Source organism: Curcuma longa, chromosome 1 (genome assembly GCF_044706935.1).
Source record: "Curcuma longa cultivar G26 ecotype Majalengka, Jawa Barat chromosome 1, ITB_CL_G26_1.1, whole genome shotgun sequence".
Lineage (NCBI taxonomy): Eukaryota > Viridiplantae > Streptophyta > Magnoliopsida > Zingiberales > Zingiberaceae > Curcuma > Curcuma longa.
Window position 1 is genome coordinate 17,392,175 of NC_133861.1, and position 17,999 is coordinate 17,410,173.

At 37.2% G+C, this 17,999-nt stretch overlaps 5 protein-coding genes across 5 annotated transcripts; 4 read left to right on the plus strand and 1 right to left on the minus strand.

Moving 5' to 3' along the window:
- Positions 1 to 896: 896 nt before the first annotated feature.
- Positions 897 to 1,896, plus strand: LOC141839408 (large ribosomal subunit protein P1-like). The gene is made up of 5 exons (XM_074727152.1): positions 897 to 960; positions 1,061 to 1,146; positions 1,229 to 1,352; positions 1,447 to 1,538; positions 1,637 to 1,896. The coding sequence occupies exons 2-5, from the start codon at positions 1,078 to 1,080 to the stop codon at positions 1,688 to 1,690; spliced, it is 339 nt and encodes a 112-aa protein (XP_074583253.1). The 5' UTR covers positions 897 to 960; positions 1,061 to 1,077; the 3' UTR covers positions 1,691 to 1,896.
- Positions 1,897 to 3,297: 1,401 nt separating this feature from the next.
- LOC141839418 (SWI/SNF complex subunit SWI3B) lies at positions 3,298 to 9,752 on the plus strand. The gene is made up of 6 exons (XM_074727163.1): positions 3,298 to 3,583; positions 3,676 to 4,052; positions 7,449 to 7,853; positions 8,540 to 8,690; positions 9,047 to 9,174; positions 9,276 to 9,752. The coding sequence occupies exons 1-6, from the start codon at positions 3,298 to 3,300 to the stop codon at positions 9,465 to 9,467; spliced, it is 1,539 nt and encodes a 512-aa protein (XP_074583264.1). The 3' UTR covers positions 9,468 to 9,752.
- A 1,557-nt stretch (positions 9,753 to 11,309) lies between these two features.
- Positions 11,310 to 11,988, plus strand: LOC141839428 (uncharacterized). Its single transcript, XM_074727174.1, has one exon. It carries the CDS (start codon positions 11,458 to 11,460, stop codon positions 11,899 to 11,901), a length of 444 nt encoding a protein of 147 aa, XP_074583275.1. The 5' UTR covers positions 11,310 to 11,457; the 3' UTR covers positions 11,902 to 11,988.
- A 517-nt stretch (positions 11,989 to 12,505) lies between these two features.
- Positions 12,506 to 13,947, plus strand: LOC141839438 (uncharacterized). Its single transcript, XM_074727185.1, has one exon. The coding sequence runs from the start codon at positions 12,667 to 12,669 to the stop codon at positions 13,729 to 13,731; it is 1,065 nt and encodes a 354-aa protein (XP_074583286.1). The 5' UTR covers positions 12,506 to 12,666; the 3' UTR covers positions 13,732 to 13,947.
- A 748-nt stretch (positions 13,948 to 14,695) lies between these two features.
- On the minus strand, positions 14,696 to 17,765 carry LOC141839458 (ras-related protein RGP1-like). Its single transcript, XM_074727205.1, has 2 exons — positions 17,464 to 17,765; positions 14,696 to 15,246 (listed from the first exon to the last, which is right to left on the minus strand). Exons 1-2 carry the CDS (start codon positions 17,700 to 17,702, stop codon positions 14,802 to 14,804), a joined length of 684 nt encoding a protein of 227 aa, XP_074583306.1. The 5' UTR covers positions 17,703 to 17,765; the 3' UTR covers positions 14,696 to 14,801.
- Positions 17,766 to 17,999: the final 234 nt, after the last annotated feature.

Consider the following 17,999-nt stretch of genomic DNA (forward strand, 5'->3'; position numbering starts at 1 on the left):
TAAATATATCCGTTTTATCGACTTCTTGTGAGTTGTGACATTATGAATGCATTTACTATTTAACTGTGTGAAGATTATCAAATTACTTTTTTAAAATACCCTTGAAGACATAAATATTATTTAAAGCACCATATTATCATTTTTAACTAATTAGATGAACATCAAAATATTCTTTATAACTACGTTATTAGCTTTTAGAGTAATCAAACCTTAAAAAAAAAGGATAAATTATTTGTCGATAGCACCATGAATGCATTTGTGCACTCATATTATCATTTCATCTATTTAAAGATTAACATGATGTTTACTAATATACTTGAATTCATAAAAAAATTGATAATTATTAAATAATATTTTTGAGATTATCAATACTTTATATTGTTATAGCAATTCATTTACACATCTACTTCTTAATTTTAATTTCTAGAAAGTCATCAAAATAATTTTAAAAAATACCTTAACAATTAAAAATATCACCAATGTATTTATAATATTTTTAGACTTTTATTTTATATTTTGACCAATAATATAAAGATATATTCAAATATTCAAGTGAATTCGAAAGGACACATTTTAATAGTTATTGCTTCTAATTAAGAAGTAAATTTGTATACCAATTGATATTTTGAATTATTTTGTAACCGCCCACAAAAATATTTATTTTATAAAACATTATGGGAATTTAAAGAAAGTGGATATTTTTTACGGTGTTAATTCTTTATTGTGTGATATTTCTTCGACGTGAGTTCTCATTGGGTGCTATTGGTGTACCTTGTTAAGATTTTGTATTGGCTCCTATTGGTGTTTCCTGTTTAGGATTACTAACGATTCAAGCTCATCGCTGTGAAACCCTAATTCTCGCAACTATAAAGAGTCTTATTCTGCCTGGGCGCCGTCTCTACCTTAGTCTGTCGGCTGCCGAACTTCTCCTCCGTTTCTTGAATCCCCAATTCTCCGAAGGTAAGCAATCATCTCGCTTCCTCGTCTTGTTCCTCCCGATTGCAATGTTTTACTCAACTAAATATATTTTCGTTAATACTTTTTTCATCATCGAAATCAGAGTTCTTAGTCACAGCCATGTCGGTCTCAGAGCTCGCTTGCACGTACGCCGCTCTCATCCTATACGATGATGGCATCCCCATCACGGTTATCCCCTATTCTCTCCTTTAATTTTTCGGCCTTTTTGGCGATCTGTTCCTTTAACTATTTGCCTTCATGAATTGAACAGTCGGAGAAAATCTTGACTTTGGTGAAGGCTGGCAACGTAAGCATCGAATCATACTGGGCAGCCCTCTTCGCCAAACTCCTTGAGAAGAGGAGCGTGGAGGACCTCATCTTGAGCGTTGGATCCGGTTTGACTTTTTCTGTCGTTTCCTTCTTCGTGTTCGTAAAAAAAAAGATCGAATCTTCAGTTTATTTGGGACGATTTTTTTGGATGTCTTACAGGAGGTGGCGGTGCTCCGGTTGCTGTCTCTGCTGCTCCTGCCTCTGGTAGTGCTGCGCCTGCGGCCGCCGCTCCTGCAGCTGAGGAGAAGAAGGTGATAACCTCGTGCCTAATTAGCTTCAATCATTTGTATTCGATGTGTGAAAGTGTTCAACCTTTTATTTTGATCGTTTGCCTTCGTTGTCACCACAGGAGGAGCCGAAGGAAGAGTCTGATGATGACATGGGATTCAGCTTGTTTGATTAGAGAGTAATTATGGTCCCTTTTAGAATTGGATAACAGTTAATTGTTACCGTGACCAAATGTTTTTCTTTATGGTATTTTATGTTACTGTCTATTGTCAAGGTGCCAGTTCTCCACTGAGTATGGCATTTCTCTGTTGGTATTGCTATTTCAAAGCAATCGTACTCTCAATTGATGCTCATTTTTATCTATAAAACTGGTTTCCTTTATTCTTTGTGGTAAAAAATTATAGTTCTGTTTTATTTGCGGTTTGCTTTGCATCCATGTGCAATGCTGTGGATCTCATTTTGAGTTTCTAAAGTGATCAGATACAAATGCAGTTGATCGCATCACAAGTTGACTTGTCTACGACTACTAGATATCGTTGTGGTAGGCGATGCTCATTCTTACGCATGTCATAGACACCAAAATCATGAGCAGTTCAATATGTGTTGGAGTAGATTAGATAGTTTTATCTTGTATAACTCAAGTCAGATAGATCAAATGAAATAGAATATCTCTAAGGAAATTCTTGAAGGTTGTGTCCTGCATCTCTCATGTATTATTGCATTTTCAAACATGGACTGTGGTTGTTGTGATTAGTTTCCATTCGATCTGTATGTTTGGGCTGATTGACTCGTGGTTTCAATACAATTTGGTCCAATATTGAGATGCCTTGGCCTGGTATAAATGCAGTATTATTTAACCATTGTTTAAATAGCTTTAATTATTTTATATCAATATTTAATTTAGATAATAAAATTTAATAACATTTTAACCTGATTATTAAAAGGATTAAGATATTATTAATCGAGTAAAAAATAATTGTGTATTGGCTTGTGTTGGGCACAGCTCGTATTCCTTGTGCTTGGGGCCTTAAAGGGTCATGGTTACATGGGTACATGTATGATGATTAATCTATTTTTTCACGCCTTAAGAGGGTCATGTTGATGATTAAATCTATCTTTTCACTAGTTCGTTTGAGTGGATGAATGACAAAAAAAATCCATTCTGTTATTGTTAAGCTAAAAAATAAGTCAAAATGCATGACTAATTTTGAAAGAAAAAAAAAATAATATTTCCTCTTCTTAACTTCTATAATGTTTTCAGGAATGAAAAAGGTGTAAAAGTGCATGCTCATGAGGAGAATTAACTCATATTATTAGATAAAAATAGAGATGCAAGAACAAATCTTGTCCATGATTAGAGAAAATCTGTTGTAAATAAGAGATTTAAATCGAACTGAATTAATTAAAATTGAATAAATCAAATTTTTTAATCAAATTTATAATTAAAATTGAATAAATTAAATTGATAAAATATCAATTAATTTGATAAAAATTAATTTATTATATTTATTTTATTTAATCAAATAAAAAATTTTAAAATCAAAATTGAATTAAATTAATCAATACAATTAATTTTTATTTATTTTTTAAAAAATTAAAATTATAAAATAATCAAATTAAAATTTTAAATTTCGATTTATTTAAATTTTTCTCCTTCGTTAAGTATATATTTTAAAGATAAAATTTTAATAAAAAGGTATTATAAATTAACCCGATTCGAATCGACCCGATTCGAATCGGTTCGGCGAACTGAACTATAATTAGTTACACGACGCCAATTAGATGCTAAAAGAACTCTGCGCAATGGAGACGACGCAACCCGCTGCTTCTGCTGCTCCTGCACCTCTTCCCGCTTCCGCCCAAACCTTCACCCCATCGTCTGCGAAATCCGCTAATCCTCCGCAACTCCTGCAGACTCCTTCCGTTTCATCCATCAAATCTGAGGTCCCGGTTGCCGAACCCCGAGATCCACCGTCCTCGGTTAGTTTGCTCCCGCCGGAACCCTCCTCGTCGGCAGGGCCTTCCCACGCCTCCTCTTCGTACGTCATCACCATTCCCAGCTGCTCCGGTTCGCTTCCATCCAAAACCCTACCTTTCGGCTTTTACATAGTGGCTTCGCTGACTTCAAGGCATTAACTTTCTTTTCACCTTTTGCCCTAGGGTGGTTCTCATGGGACCAGATTCACAATACGGAGCGGAGAATACTACCAGAGTTCTTCGACGGTAAGTCCGCTTCCAAGAATTCCGAAGTCTACAAGTACTACCGGGATTTCATCATTAGACGGTTTAGGGCGAATCCGACGAGAAAGATCACATTAACTGATGTTCGGCGAGGGCTGGTTGGAGACATTGGTTCCATTCGGAGGGTTTTTGATTTCTTGGAAGAATGGGGCCTAATCAATTATACGCCCTTAGCCAAGCCAAGTGCCGAGGATAAGAAGGGAAATGATGAAGGTTTGGAGAAAAAGGAGACTCCTAGGAGAATTTGTACTAATTGCAAATCATCCTGTAGCATGGCATGCTTCACCACGGATAAGGTGTGATGCTTCGTTCTCAGTACAAGGACCTTTCTTTTATCAATCTTCTATATACTACTAGAGGAGGATTACACTAGTCGCCTTGCTATGGATATGATAAAGATTCTATGGATACAATTAGGCTTAAATATTGATTTAGCAAGCTCCCAATTTAAGAGCTTTCGGTATGTGCATGATAGAATTCTCTATTGCGATTGATTTAGAGAACCACTTGTACCTGTTGGACCGTTCTGCCAAACCATATCATTGAATTGACAGGCACATGGTAAAATTCTCTAATGCCATTAGTTTCAAGAGCCACTTGTACTTGATCTCACTGGTCATGCATGCCACTACCGAGTCTTTCGAACTTCAGTTCTTGCGTGTTTGGAGCATTAGGGCATCATGACTTGTATACTTGCTACTTGTATGCTGACCTTTGATTTTGATCTGCACGAATTCACTCTGAGAACATGCTGTTTATAACAAGGACTCTGTGGTCCACATTATTAAATCAAGGGAAATGTCCATGAAGTCATATTTCCCCCTACCACCTTTCTTGGGCCAAGCATCCTCACTATCTAGTATTCTTGCCTGCTATCAATCTATTTACTATATAAATGCGTTCGACAAAAACATTTTTCACTGAAAACTTTCAGCTTTGACAGTTGAAGGTACAAATCTATTTCTTGGATTCCTTCTAACCTATCTTGGAATGCTGGGTTTTAATGTATCTGACTATTATTAAATATTAATCAAAATCTTAATGCTACTTGTCTTCTCCTAATATATCTTTTACTTTCTTTTAAGATACAGTGATGTTAGACTAATCATATTCAAAGTCAACCTCATTGAGTTCCATGTTTCTTTTGTCCAGTATAATTTCAAAGTGCAGACAAATATCTGTTTCAATATGGTTATAACTCTTCACTTTGTTGAACAATTTCTGCATAGTTGATCCCAAATAGTTATAACTTTTTAGTGTAGTTGTTGAACAACTTTTGCATGTTTGTTGAGGATAGACTAATTTATGGGTTCTGCCAAAGAATCAAGATTGTGTAATAGATGCTGCAATTATCCTGAACTTCTTGCAGAATGAGACCCATTGATGCTCTATAATTACACTCAATAGGGGCATTGGGTTACGTTGCTGAAGTAGTGATGATGATTTTACTTAAAAATTTTGGCCAGAAAGATTTATGAGGCCAATAGCAAGTGCAAATACGATGGTTTCTGTGAGAATAAAGAAGATAACACAAGGGGAAAACATGAAAGAAAAAAAAAAAGCTCATGTACTGGTCAGTCTGATGGTCAATTCATTCTGTATCAATTACTTCGCTCATAATTCAAAGAAGTTATGAGAAAGATGACAATTGATCTTTGTCATCCACAAACTGTTTTTTTTTAATTATTTAATCACATATAAGGAATTATTTCCCATTGACACTGATCCACATTTGCCTAAGCTTTTCATGTACTTGCATAATTGTAGTAATGTGCAAGTCCAAATTATTTGCAGAGCAACCAATCAACAGAAACACACTTCTTTCTTAGTTATTACATGGATCCTTCATCTAGCATAGGTATTGTCCATTATTATTTCACCATGTTCTTATGTTTGTTGTGATGATTCATCCTACTCTCTAACGGAGAATTTATTGGGTTCTTTCTAGAAAGTTCCTGTTACTTCAACTTGACATCTCATACTTTTTTTTGCTGTGGCACATTTTTCAATTAGTTATGAAGTTCACTCCTGCTGTGTTATAATTTATATCATAATAAAACTCCAAATTTTTAAAAATATAAAAGGGAAATTCTCCTTTTCTTGGTGCAAAATCTCTTTTGACAAGGTCTCGACATATATGTCATGCTTGACCTTATTCAGGGAATCCTACTTAGCAATGTCGCTAATACATTCTAATGATTGTTTTGTAGTAGGTATTATTACAAGATCTATATTCAGGTGGTGTTAGTAAGTTTTGTGTGAGTGGTAGTTCTATGTGAATAGTGGTATTATTATTCGATGGAAGAAATGTTTCCTTTTTATGAATTTATAACAAAGCACGATATGATGTCACCATTAAATCGTACTGGGGTATAACAAGGGCTCTCACTAGGGGGGAATTTTGTAGCCTCGGAGATACCATCAAAGAGCCTTTAGAAGTGTGGGAGACTAAAAGATATGTAGAGAAGAGGATTCTTCTAGGAAGAGCTTCTTCTTTTGTGTGTGTGTGTGTGTGTGTGAGCATTAAAGGTGAGCCATTTTTGGTTTTTCTTCATTGGTGTTAAGAGAGAAATCTAGGGAGGAATGAAGGCATAAGGTATGACATCAGTTGAATTTATTTTCATTGTACTTGCTCTCATCTACTATGAACAAGGATTTCCTTTGTGAATGTAGTGTTATAAGAAACACATTAAGTTGCCTTTGTCTTTATTTATATATCTGTGGTACTCTGATAACGGAGATGAATATTCCACCACATGACCTTGTGATGGAGGCTATTCCACATTCTATAGGGATCAGATTTGGATCCACAGTTGTGTGGTTCATGGCGATTGGTGATATAGAGTTATCAATCCTATTTAGTGGTATCAGGCACTTGTGATCCCAACAACATTCTCCAACATACACACATGATCTGGTAAACATGATATCATTAACAAAGATGGCGTCTGAATTTTATTGAAAAATGGAACAAACTCAACAATAGAATGATATTTTCTTGGTGTCCACATTTAAAGGGAAGAGGTTAGGAACCTGCGATCAACCTTCATTCTTTCCTAGACTAAACAACGCATTTCTGTCTTAGATTGGGCCTGGACGAATGGGATAAATCTTGATTTGATTATAGTATCCAACAATAGAAGGAATTCCAGTAGCCACATAAAATTTCAACAATGCCATCTAATGATTTGCATGACCAATCCAACCTGTCTTAACTATGAAATCAACAACATTAAGCAAACACCTAGTCTGCAGAAATCAACCAGTTTTTGTCTTTTACGATTAGCTCCGCCAAATCTCCTATACAGATTCATCACCACCTAGTTTTAGTTAAGGAGAATCTACAACCTTAATCAAAATGTTCCAACCAATAGCAATGATTTGTAAATGTTATACAATGGACATTACAACTTCCTTTTGTAAACTAAGTGTGATATGGAAAACTGCCTTTAGTTTGCAGTTTTTTTTCCTTTCATCAATCAGTCAAGAAGCTGGTGTACATCCTACTGGAATCATAAGTTCAATTTTCTATGGTTTTCCCCCACTAACTGGTGATCAGATTATTATATTTATATTGACTGCACAAAAAAGTAACTGCTTCATTGTGCTTATCACATTTTAGTATCTAATTTCACTCCATTTTCTGAAATAGTATTAAATACCCCTATTTTGTTGAATTTGGCTGTAAGCAGGCAGATATTATTCTCTGTGCCCGATGCTTTGTTCGTGGCGATTATAGGCCTGGCCTTAGTTCAACAGATTTCAGAAGGCTTAACATTACAGAAGAGACTAAGACTGATTGGACAGACAAGGAGACTCTTCACCTACTTGAGGCCATTTTGCATTATGGTGAGGACTGGAAGAAGGTTGCAGAGCATGTTGGTACCAGATCTGAGATAGACTGTATTGCTAGATTCATCAAATTACCTTTTGGGGAGCAATTCTTGGGGCCTGAAGGTGGCATAAATGGCAATCCACACAAGGAGAAAGATGAAGTGACTACAAAATCGATAGAAGATAATGCTCCAGAACAGGGTTCTCCAAAGCGAATGCGTCTCACGCCACTTGCTGATGCAAGCAACCCAATCATGGCCCAGGTGTGGTAATAACTTTGATGGTAAAATTGTTGTTCTTTTTTTTGTGTGGATATATATGCTTGTTAATTTTAGACATTAAGAATATATCTGAAGTTTCTGAACATAGATTATTACAAACAAATGTGTCTCACACCACTAGCTGATGCAAGCAACCTGATCATGGCCCAGGTGTGGTTATAACTTGGATGGAAAATTGCTATTTTTTCTGTGGATATATGCCTGTTTAATTTAGACATTAAGAATCAATCTAAAGTTTCTAAACATAGATTATTACAAACAAAATATAGAATCCTGAAATTACTCGCTGATACAGGGTTCCATCTGTATCAGGACCAACACGGAACCTCAACATTGATGACATCTGGTTCAGTCATATATACAATTGTTTGTTACTGAAATGTCAAATGAATAGTGTCAATTAATTCATCCAAACTCTATATATTCTTTAAAAAGCAAGTAAAATTGGATTATGATGAACAATGGAGCACATATATCACTGTTGTTGAAGAATAGTCTTTTAACTTAGTAAGTGATGTCAATTTACTTTTGGTGCTCACTGTCAGTATATTTTCCCATCTTAATATTATAGTTATATTTGTTTGTTTTCTTCAATCAAGTTAGGAGAGGTGGTCAGTGCATTACACCTTTTCATTCTCAGTTTATTTGTCTTACGTTCTCTTTTCTAGGTTTCCTTTTTATCTTCAGTGGTGGGCTCAAATGTTGCTCAAGCTGCAGCCCAAGCAGCCGTTTCAGCATTACCAAAGGTGGAATTTGCTGGTAGCTTCACGGTAAATGATGAGAAGCTTCACTCAGCAGCAGATGGAGCAAAGGAAGAAGGTATTACCTGTTACTAGGGAGACTTGAATTCTTACTAATGCTTGTTAATCCTTGATGACTTAGCAAGCGCAATTAATTTTCTGCTTTATCTAATTTAATGATGGCAATAATATGGATAGTTTGGTGTCTTTCTATTCTAGTGAGATATGTTTTGACTCTGTGTCTGAGTTTCCACTCCTCTCATTTTATATTTTAAAATTAAAATCTTTCATCGAACCATTTTAGACCATGGAGTGAATTTTGCTTTGTGGCATCATTTGGCCATTTGTGGATGTTGTGTTGCTTTATTTCCCTTTGAGATCTGACAGGTTTCCAGGTTATCTTAAATGTTCTAAAATTACATTTTCCTAGTGCAGATTCTCCTGCTGTGGATCAGCAAGCCTATTCTGAGATTCTCAGCGTGGCTGCTGCAGAGGCACAGACTAAGCTTGAGACTGAACAGAAGGATGTGGAGCAATATATTTCTGATATAGTGCAAGTTCAGGTAATCTAACTAGGCAATGCTTCTGCGACCTCCCATGTCTGTATGTTTCTATTTTTCTTCTCCAAGTAATTCTTAAGAACTAGTATATAAGCTATCCGCAGATGAAAGAAATCCAGGATAAAATTGTACACTTCGAGGAGCTAGAATATCTTCTGGAGAAAGAGAGGCTGCAATTGAGGCACATGAAGGATCTTCTTTTTGAGGATCAATTGACTTATCTACAGCACAATGCTCGACCAATATCGAAAGGAGCTGAAGGGCAGAACACAAAACCAAGCAATCATGTTCCTTGATGATGAAGCAGAATTTTCATACTAATGGCTACTAACCCCTTGTTTAGTTGGAGGAACTTGTGAAAATTATGTTTCTGGATTAATCAGGTCCAAGCGAATTGTTGTTCAATTTACGCATCTTTTTCTACTCTTAGTTCAGCTTTGTACTGACATACAATCCTATTTGTTTTGTTTTATTGTAGTTGTAATTTAATTGTTGGGTGCCTATGGCGCAGATAGATAATGGTCTTGCACCACCCAAGAACTTCAGTTGTTTTTCTTGATAATTAATGACTTCATTTTGCACTGTTTGGATAGTTAGATTACTATTAAGGGTAAATGCTGATAATATTTATGGCGTCTGATGATTATTTTATTAATAATTGGGGTCACTATTAATTCTGTTTATACTGTCATTATTTGAAATTTGTTCACTTCGTTATCAGAATATAGTTTAGATATTCGCACGACTAAAAAACACTGGATAACAAAATGTCAAAATTCAATAGGTCCCACCGAGATTTGAACTTGGGCTATTAATTATTAATTGAATGTAAATTAGATCCGTAACGTATGATGAATTATCCGACTCATTGATGAGTATTTGGTATCTAACTAAACAGGTATCTTTATTAACTTAAAAAACAAGGTAGAGATGTACCCAAATTCTTGTCTCCAATCCTATTGGCAAAATTGCAACTGATGGTACATATACATTGTACTCTCTTCACTAATTTTTATGAACCGACTCATCAAAATGATAGTTTAGCAATAATAATGATAGAGACTATATTGTAATATTTTATGACAAATTGTTCACTTGACTAATGGAAGCTTAAAGGGGCGTTGACATGACTTAAATATCTTATTTTTCAATGGCTTTATTTTCATGCGTGATGTGTATATATATATATATATATATATATATATATATTGAGATAATTTCTTGTTTGATGAAAATAATATTTGAAGTCATGAGTTTAACAATTATTTGTCTGTTTTAGCTGCAAGGTATTCGTTAGCACATGTTATTCTTCATTTAGATTAGAATTAATCAAACAATAAAATTATTAACTTCTTAAACCTCCAAATATCAATAGAAAATCTCTAAACATAATTCAATTATTACTAGACTAAATAACTTTTTAAAGATCACGCCAATTTATACGTCCAAAGTTAAGCTTTTCGCATTAATGAATTATGTAGGATACTAATAGAAAATTAGAACTACTTGTTTGATCAGGCAAAGAAAATAATCAGTAATTAAATTAGCTGCCTTATTGCCAGTTGCCCCACGTTTGGGTGGCCAAATTAAAGTATTTATTTATCTACTTCGAAAGGGATTTTAGACATGGAACATTTCAACTTGAGCTTAATTAATTTATGCAGAAATATTGAAGTCCCTTTTTTCCCCCAATGATAGAGGATTAGATAAGCTTGCACACTATCTAACACGCATTAAAGCAATAGAAAAATAAAATAAAATTAAAGATTCATGAGTTCCAATTTGCAAGTGTACAAATAATTAACGCTAATATACGTACATTGTTAGACATCATACATAATAAATACACTTATTTTTTCTTTACATTAATTAATTATTGTATTCATTGCCTTCTCAAGTAATTAAATGGATCCTTTCAAGTACATCTTCATTTGTGCTAAGCCAACAATTAATGGGCATGCTCTTCTACGTCAATGAGATGACGACTAGTTGACTTGTTCATTCGGGTAGCAACGGGGGCAATCCAGACATCGGAAAATGACGTCGTTAACTTTAGCAAGAGGACGTGGTTGACCTCGATTCATTATTCATCTATAGGATCAAGTTGAGTTTCTTTTAATTTGGAGACGGATCGGAAATCCAAATCCTCTAATTTTTCATTTTGTTTTCTTTCCCTCGTATATATTTATATCGATCGTGTACGTATATCGATATCCATCCCCCTATATATCGATCTAATCGAGTTCGTCTTCTGCGAATAACCATCTCATCGATCGATCTACCGCCATGAAACAAGAAGCAACAGCCAGATCAGAGAGGTTTCCTGCGCTCGCACCATGCAAGGTTTCCCACAAGAAACCGCAGCAGCGCAAGGTCAGAATTGTGCACATCTTCGCGCCCAAAGTCATCGAGATCGACACCGAGAACTTCCGCGACCTCGTGCAGCGCCTCACCGGAAAGCCTACGGCGAGATCAGCCAAAGGTAAGAAGAAGAGAGCGAGACCGGCGTCGCCTCCGCCCGCGTCGAACAGCACTACGACGACGACGACCACCACCACCACCACCACCGCCACCACAGGGGAGTTAGTACTGTCGCACCAAGAGGCAGCGACCGCGGTGAAGGGCGAGCCGCCGGCGTTAGACGAGCCATGGAAGGAAGAGAGCTTTGGTGGCGGATTGAATTCCTGGGAGGGGATGATGGACTTCAGTGAGATCTACCGTGAGTTGTGATTCGAGATTCTTTATGCTTGGATTTGTTTGTGATCTAGCTATGTATTGGCATATAGAATTTCTTCTTGAAAATAAATATTAATTTGAGATTCACATAAGAATTTATCGAAAGATTTAAACATGAATAAACAATCCTCTCCGCGCAAGGAGATCTTTATTTTTGTGGGTCTTTGTTATCGCAGTCTTTCAGTCATTCTTCCCACTTTATTTAGATCCATTAATTGGGGAAAGAAAAAAAAAAATCCAATATCTAACTTCAAGTTGGAACACAATGTCAACTTTAATTTGACTATTTTTTTTTTAAAACTTAAAAGTTTATCATTTTGTAAAATTATCTCTGACCCATCTCGATCTTTAAACAAGTTTATCATTTTGTGAAAAATTATTTGATTTGATTTGATTTGATGCTTCTGAAGTAACAGAGGAAAACGTTCACCGTGAGTTATCAATCAAATCAGCGCCTAAACCGATCTAAATGTGTCTAAACGTGTTCAATAATAAATTTGTCTCCATGGACCCATCTCGATCTCGGCCAAATGATCGGTTCTGTATAGCGCCACGTATCCGGGCCCGTGTAACGCCGTTTACCAAACATGCCACGCACCGCGCCCGGCGCGAGCCCAATGGATAACGCAGAGCTCTGTCTTCGTCTCCTCGCGACCTCTTCTCTTCCTCCGCCCAAATTGGCCTCCCTTCTGCCCTATTCCAGGCGATCCGCCATTATTCCCGATAGAATTCTACACCAGTGGATTCCTCGGCGTCTCCATGAAAGCATCCTTGCAGTTTCGGGACGATCGGAGTCCCCTTTTGAGGGCAAAACTCCCCCTCAACGCCCTCGGCATCCCCTTCCTCTCCTCCTTCACTGCCGGCGACCCCCAGGACCTCCGCCTCGATCTCAGCAGCGACTTCCGTGTCGGCCCTATGGTCCGCTTTTCGTACCGCCCCAACGATGCCCGGAGCCCCCTGTCTTTCGCCCTCAAGATCGGCGCTGGCGATTTCGGCTCCCCCGTCGCTGCCCCCATGAGCATGTCCGTCGAGTTCACTCCCCTTGTCCGTGGAGGCGTCCCCTTCTTCACCGTCGTCTTCAAGCCCCGCCTCGGCGATTTCTCCCTCAAGAAGACTGCCCGATCGGGATTTGCCTCCGCTCCTTCCCCTCTCGGCCGCCTTGAATCTGTCGCGCCGGAGAACGGATTCCACGAGGGCAAGATGGCCAACGGGTTCGCCCCATCGGAGGTCTCTGCCATCAGTGTTCACGGCGTGCTGTCCAGCACGGAGCTCCGAGCAAGCAGCGTCCTCCCACTGCGGAGAGGCGCGTCGATGAGGTTCCGCTGGGGGGTCAAGCTGCCAGCGGGAATCGACATGGGGGTCAACGCCAACCACGCGGCCAGGGCCCAATTCTCCTTCCGACGACTTCCGCAGCTCGTTATGAGCAAGATCACCATCGAGCACGTGATGGGAGATGACGGATCCAAGGAACGAAACCGCAAGGCTGCTGCGGAGGCGGCAGAGACGTGGACGCCGGTGAAACAGCAGCTGGAGTCGCTGCGAGCGGATAATGCCGTTCTGAAGAGAGAAGTGCGCGAGCTCTGCGTCCAGGCGCTCGCCAAAAGGGAGGTTCCAGCGGCCAGCGAAGCGGGAACCGCGGGCAGTCGGAGGAACCTCGAACGAGGCGGCGGCAAGATCGAGCCGAAACAGTCATCACCGCCACCGCCGGCGGAGAAGCGGACTGAAGCTAAGTCGGCCTCCGCCGGCAACAAACCTCGAGAGGACAACGCGAACGAGGAGCTGAAAAAGGCGCTGATGGCGGCTACCTCCGGCACCGGAAAGTGAGTACCAACGTCGAACAGATGATGTTCAACCAGGGCATGGCGTAGGAAATACGTGCTTTCATTCCGGTGCCCAACACAACTACAACTACAACTACAGAGAAGAAATTTGGATGTGCATTTAGCGATTACATAATTTATTAACTACAAATCAAATTCATAGTGGCGCCTTATCATTATGTTAATTTGGCAGCAATATAAAGAGGTATAATTTATTATATATCCGGCTTGACATAGAATTATTGCTCCATTTTTTAAACTAAAAAAATGATAATTAGTTATTGCGTTTTAATTTCAGAAAATTTCTACAAATATGTTCTTGAGGGATAAATACCGTTGCACCCCGGGGACACCATTTTTTAAACTAAATATTGGAAACAAGTTGCAAGTCAATGATAATGTTTTAATTTATCAAATTATGAAAATTTAAACCATATATAATAATTTATTTTGAAATTTAGTTTGTGTTGAAATTTTTTAAAAGAATTCAAATTTGTTGATATGGAATCAAATATTAATTTAGTCAATGGATATTTAATTTCGTACAAATATTAAGGGATTAAAAATATTTTAAAGACGAGAGTTTAGTAAGTAAATTATGAAAAGGTTTATTTGAAGTAAAAAACCTAAAATAGGAGGGTTTTTTATGGCTATTACCCAATACTACTCATTTGACAAAGGAGAATATTTTCTCCCCGTCGTAACAGTTAGTAACCATCATCTCAAACAACACACTCATACGGTGCTACTTTAATGTAAGAATGATTTGTTTGAAAATGTCTTCAATGGAAGTTCATTAAAAAAATTACAATCCAACATTAACAAGAATAACCATTAAACACTTCTGATAATATCTAGAAAATACAAATACAAAAAATAAAAATAGAAGTTATAAAATATGATGATTACAAGTGCATAAATTCAAAATCAATTGGTCATCCAAATGATCAAATATGGATGACCCAGAATATGATGAAAGAACCAAATAATAGGGAAATGTACTAAAAACCTATCCACAATTTGATTGAAAAGCCAAGACAAAAATCCATCCATGATCGAGATCCCAAAAGTATATTAGGACGAACAACATGAAGCATTGCCCCCACTTGGAGGCTCCTGACCAGGGACTACTATTTGAGTTCCTTTAAGCTGGTTTGAGTTCCCAGCAGATCCCCTATCTTCATTAGCAGCGAGGGACTTCTTGCTCACGTTTCCATAAATCTCGGTGAGGGCAGTTTGGAAGGCACTCTCGACATTAGTAGCTTCAAGAGCAGAGGTCTCCATGAAAAAGAGATTTTCACGTTGGGCAAACTCCTTAGCATCCTCAGTCGGAACTGCTCGAAGACTTCCAAGGTCAGACTTGTTCCCAATGAGCATAATCACAATGTTCCTATCAGCATGGCTTCGCAGTTCCTCTAGCCATCTTGCCACATGGTCAAACGATTGACGTTTGGTTATGTCATATATTAACATTGCTCCTACGGCTCCTCTATAGTATGCACTTGTTACTGCTCGATACCTATTGGTAATCACAGCATAATTCATATTATGAAAAAAAAAAAGAATGCAGCAAGAACAAAATAATGATGTCTCAAAGATAAGAATGCTCATAGATAAACTACAGAAGAAAGAAAATGATAACAGCCTAATTGCTGACCCCTGCATTAATTGTCCATTACTAGTTTCTGATGATTAGATAGTTGTTTTTTTATTTATTTATCAAGTGTTAGCTATTGTGAATTTGAATTGAAATTCCTTAAACTGACAACATTAAATTTTTATTTATTTATCAAGTGTTAGCTATTGTGAATTTGAATTGAAATTTCTTAAACTGACAACATTAATAAATTTTGATCTCCACCATGTTCAGGTTTCTTTTGATTCTGCAGCTGATCTTTTAGGTGTTAGTCTACTGCAGAGTTTGGTGCTGAATTCAGCTAATAATAATTCTTGACAAAGAAGATAATTTGGAATCTTTTAGCATCTTATTTACTGGTGGAACCCAGTGAGTAATCTAGCTTGGTTTGAAAGAAAAAAAACTACTAGAACACATATAATATATGAAGATTATTGTAATATAAGGAATCTGTAAGTTATCTGGTAAAGCATTCCAACCATTGACACCGACATAACGCTTCAGTATCAAGATAATTATCATACTTGTGCAAAAAAATAGTAAAACTAAATTATCATTCTAACAACTTGGTATAAGATAGGCTGGTTTGGTCATTGTGCACCTATAGACTATCATTTCCCCTTTGTGAAGGCATGTCTCTAACTAGGAATCTAGTAACATCTTCCAAGATCTTACCAAGGAACAAACACAGTAATAATACCTAGTATTTGGTAGATGTCTGTCCATTGATATATAAGGCCAGCATTATTTTCTGAGCTCTAGTTTTTGGTATGCGAGTCCAAGGCTACTAATTAAGGACAGCATAAAACTAATACAAAAGTTAAGAGCCATATGTTCCTTGACCCTGCTAGCAACTTGATTACTCCAAAAGATAGAAGCAGCTAAACAGATATATTAGAGAAGAAAGGCATGCCAAAATTATAATGTGTCGCAATTACATTTAAAGCAAGAGCACATAAACATGCAATAGTTTGAATAGGTTATCTAAATGGCTAATTTTAGCCAACCAAGAAATAACAAATTAAATTAATTCATGACCCCATGTGTTTATAATCAGAAGTGCTTTACAAGGGATCTTGAAACATCTTATGCCTTTAGCAAGAGTTCTATCAACATATAGTCTCTTAAGGCTAGCTCACTGCACAATCAGGTTGACCTTACCATAGAGGTTTGTTCTAATTTGATTATTTCATATATGATGAAAGTATTTGGCGTGGCATTTCTATCCTGAAGCTCTTTCATTAACCATCATCAGTGCCTCACAATGATCTAATGCAAGTAGGAAAAAAACTAAAGCAGAGTCTTTCTATTGTATGTTGCGCAAATAAACATGTGTATGACCATTCTACATAAAAATGCTTAAATTTTCTGTTTTGATACTTATTCTTAAAATTTTGCATTTGATTTTCAGGAAGCGGTAAAATACATTTAGAACAAATTTAAGTCACACAATTATAGAATCATAGATACATTTCAAATACTCATTGGATAAAGAAGACCTATATGACCAAAATTATTGGTTCAAGATTAGTAAATATTCTTAGATCTTACATAGTGGACCTTATTTGTTCTTCACAAATTTAAAAATACCTGTGTGAATTATTAAACAAGGCTCAATAGCATGCAGAGGCAATGAAAGTGAGGCACAAAGTACTTGAATTCATAGTTTTTTGACCATGAAAAGATAATTACCTTAAAATTAAAAGGAAATTAAATCTACAGCTGCATATCGGTCAGAAAAGTGAGTCCAAAAAAGGATGAGAAAGGGAAAAAATTATATTAGATACGTAAAAAGTTATACTGGGACGAAAAGGAACAACAACTACAAGCATTCTCATCATGCTTCTTCTATGTAAAAGACGATGATGAACAAACTATTGAGAAACAAAAGCACATTAGAAAATATGGCAAATTAATCATACATTAAATGAGACCATTACAATGTACCTAGATCGAAGATGACACTTGACCAATGAATTTTAGAGACAATACACAAATAATCGACTGCCGATTTAAATGATTCGAATACCTACCATGCCAAAAATCGATGAAATAACACGGAATGTCCATGATTCCGGAGATGAGGAAGGGAGGAATAACCTTTCTTGGCCGGCGGTATCCCAGATCTGGGCCTTGATCGTCTTCTCGTTGATGACGAGAGTGCGGGTCTGGAACTCGACGCCGATGGTGGCCTTGGAGTCGACGCTGAACTCGTTGCGGGCGAAGCGAGCGAGCAGCTGCGACTTCCCCACCGCTGCGTCTCCGATCAGAACCAACTTGAACACATAATCGATCTTCTGGTTGATCTCCCCGTGGTAATTCCGGTTCCCCGACGACATCCTCTACCCCCGTTTATATCAATTGGTTGTTCCAGCCGTTCAACCGAACCCAGGGATCACCGGATGTAACAAGGTTAATTGATCGTCGTCGAAGACTACGACGAAGAAGAAGGTCAGGTACGAAATCCGCACCAATCTCTTTTCTCTCTCGCATTTTGCCTTTGCTATGTATAGTTCCTGAGTTCATGCTAGCTTCTCCGTTTTTTCTGTTTTTTTTTGTTTTTTGTAATTTTTTTATTATTTTTTTTACGTACGTGGCATGAGGTGGTTGCTTTTAGTTAAGCCAGAAATTAAAAT

Bases quoted from the DNA above. Each gene is read 5' to 3' on its own strand.
- LOC141839428 (XM_074727174.1), top strand. From the start codon at position 11,458: ATGAAACAAGAAGCAACAGCCAGATCAGAGAGGTTTCCTGCGCTCGCA.
- LOC141839408 (XM_074727152.1), top strand. From the start codon at position 1,078: ATGTCGGTCTCAGAGCTCGCTTGCACGTACGCCGCTCTCATCCTATAC. The intron at 1,353-1,446 runs GTTTGACTTTTT...GATGTCTTACAG, and splicing joins CATCTTGAGCGTTGGATCCG to GAGGTGGCGGTGCTCCGGTT. The intron at 1,539-1,636 runs GTGATAACCTCG...TTGTCACCACAG, and splicing joins CTGCAGCTGAGGAGAAGAAG to GAGGAGCCGAAGGAAGAGTC.
- LOC141839418 (XM_074727163.1), top strand. From the start codon at position 3,298: ATGCTAAAAGAACTCTGCGCAATGGAGACGACGCAACCCGCTGCTTCT. The intron at 8,691-9,046 runs GTATTACCTGTT...TTCCTAGTGCAG, and splicing joins AGATGGAGCAAAGGAAGAAG to ATTCTCCTGCTGTGGATCAG. The intron at 9,175-9,275 runs GTAATCTAACTA...AGCTATCCGCAG, and splicing joins CTGATATAGTGCAAGTTCAG to ATGAAAGAAATCCAGGATAA.
- LOC141839458 (XM_074727205.1), bottom strand. From the start codon at position 17,702: ATGTCGTCGGGGAACCGGAATTACCACGGGGAGATCAACCAGAAGATC. The intron at 15,247-17,463 runs GTTATTCCTCCC...GATTACCAATAG, and splicing joins GATACCGCCGGCCAAGAAAG to GTATCGAGCAGTAACAAGTG.
- LOC141839438 (XM_074727185.1), top strand. From the start codon at position 12,667: ATGAAAGCATCCTTGCAGTTTCGGGACGATCGGAGTCCCCTTTTGAGG.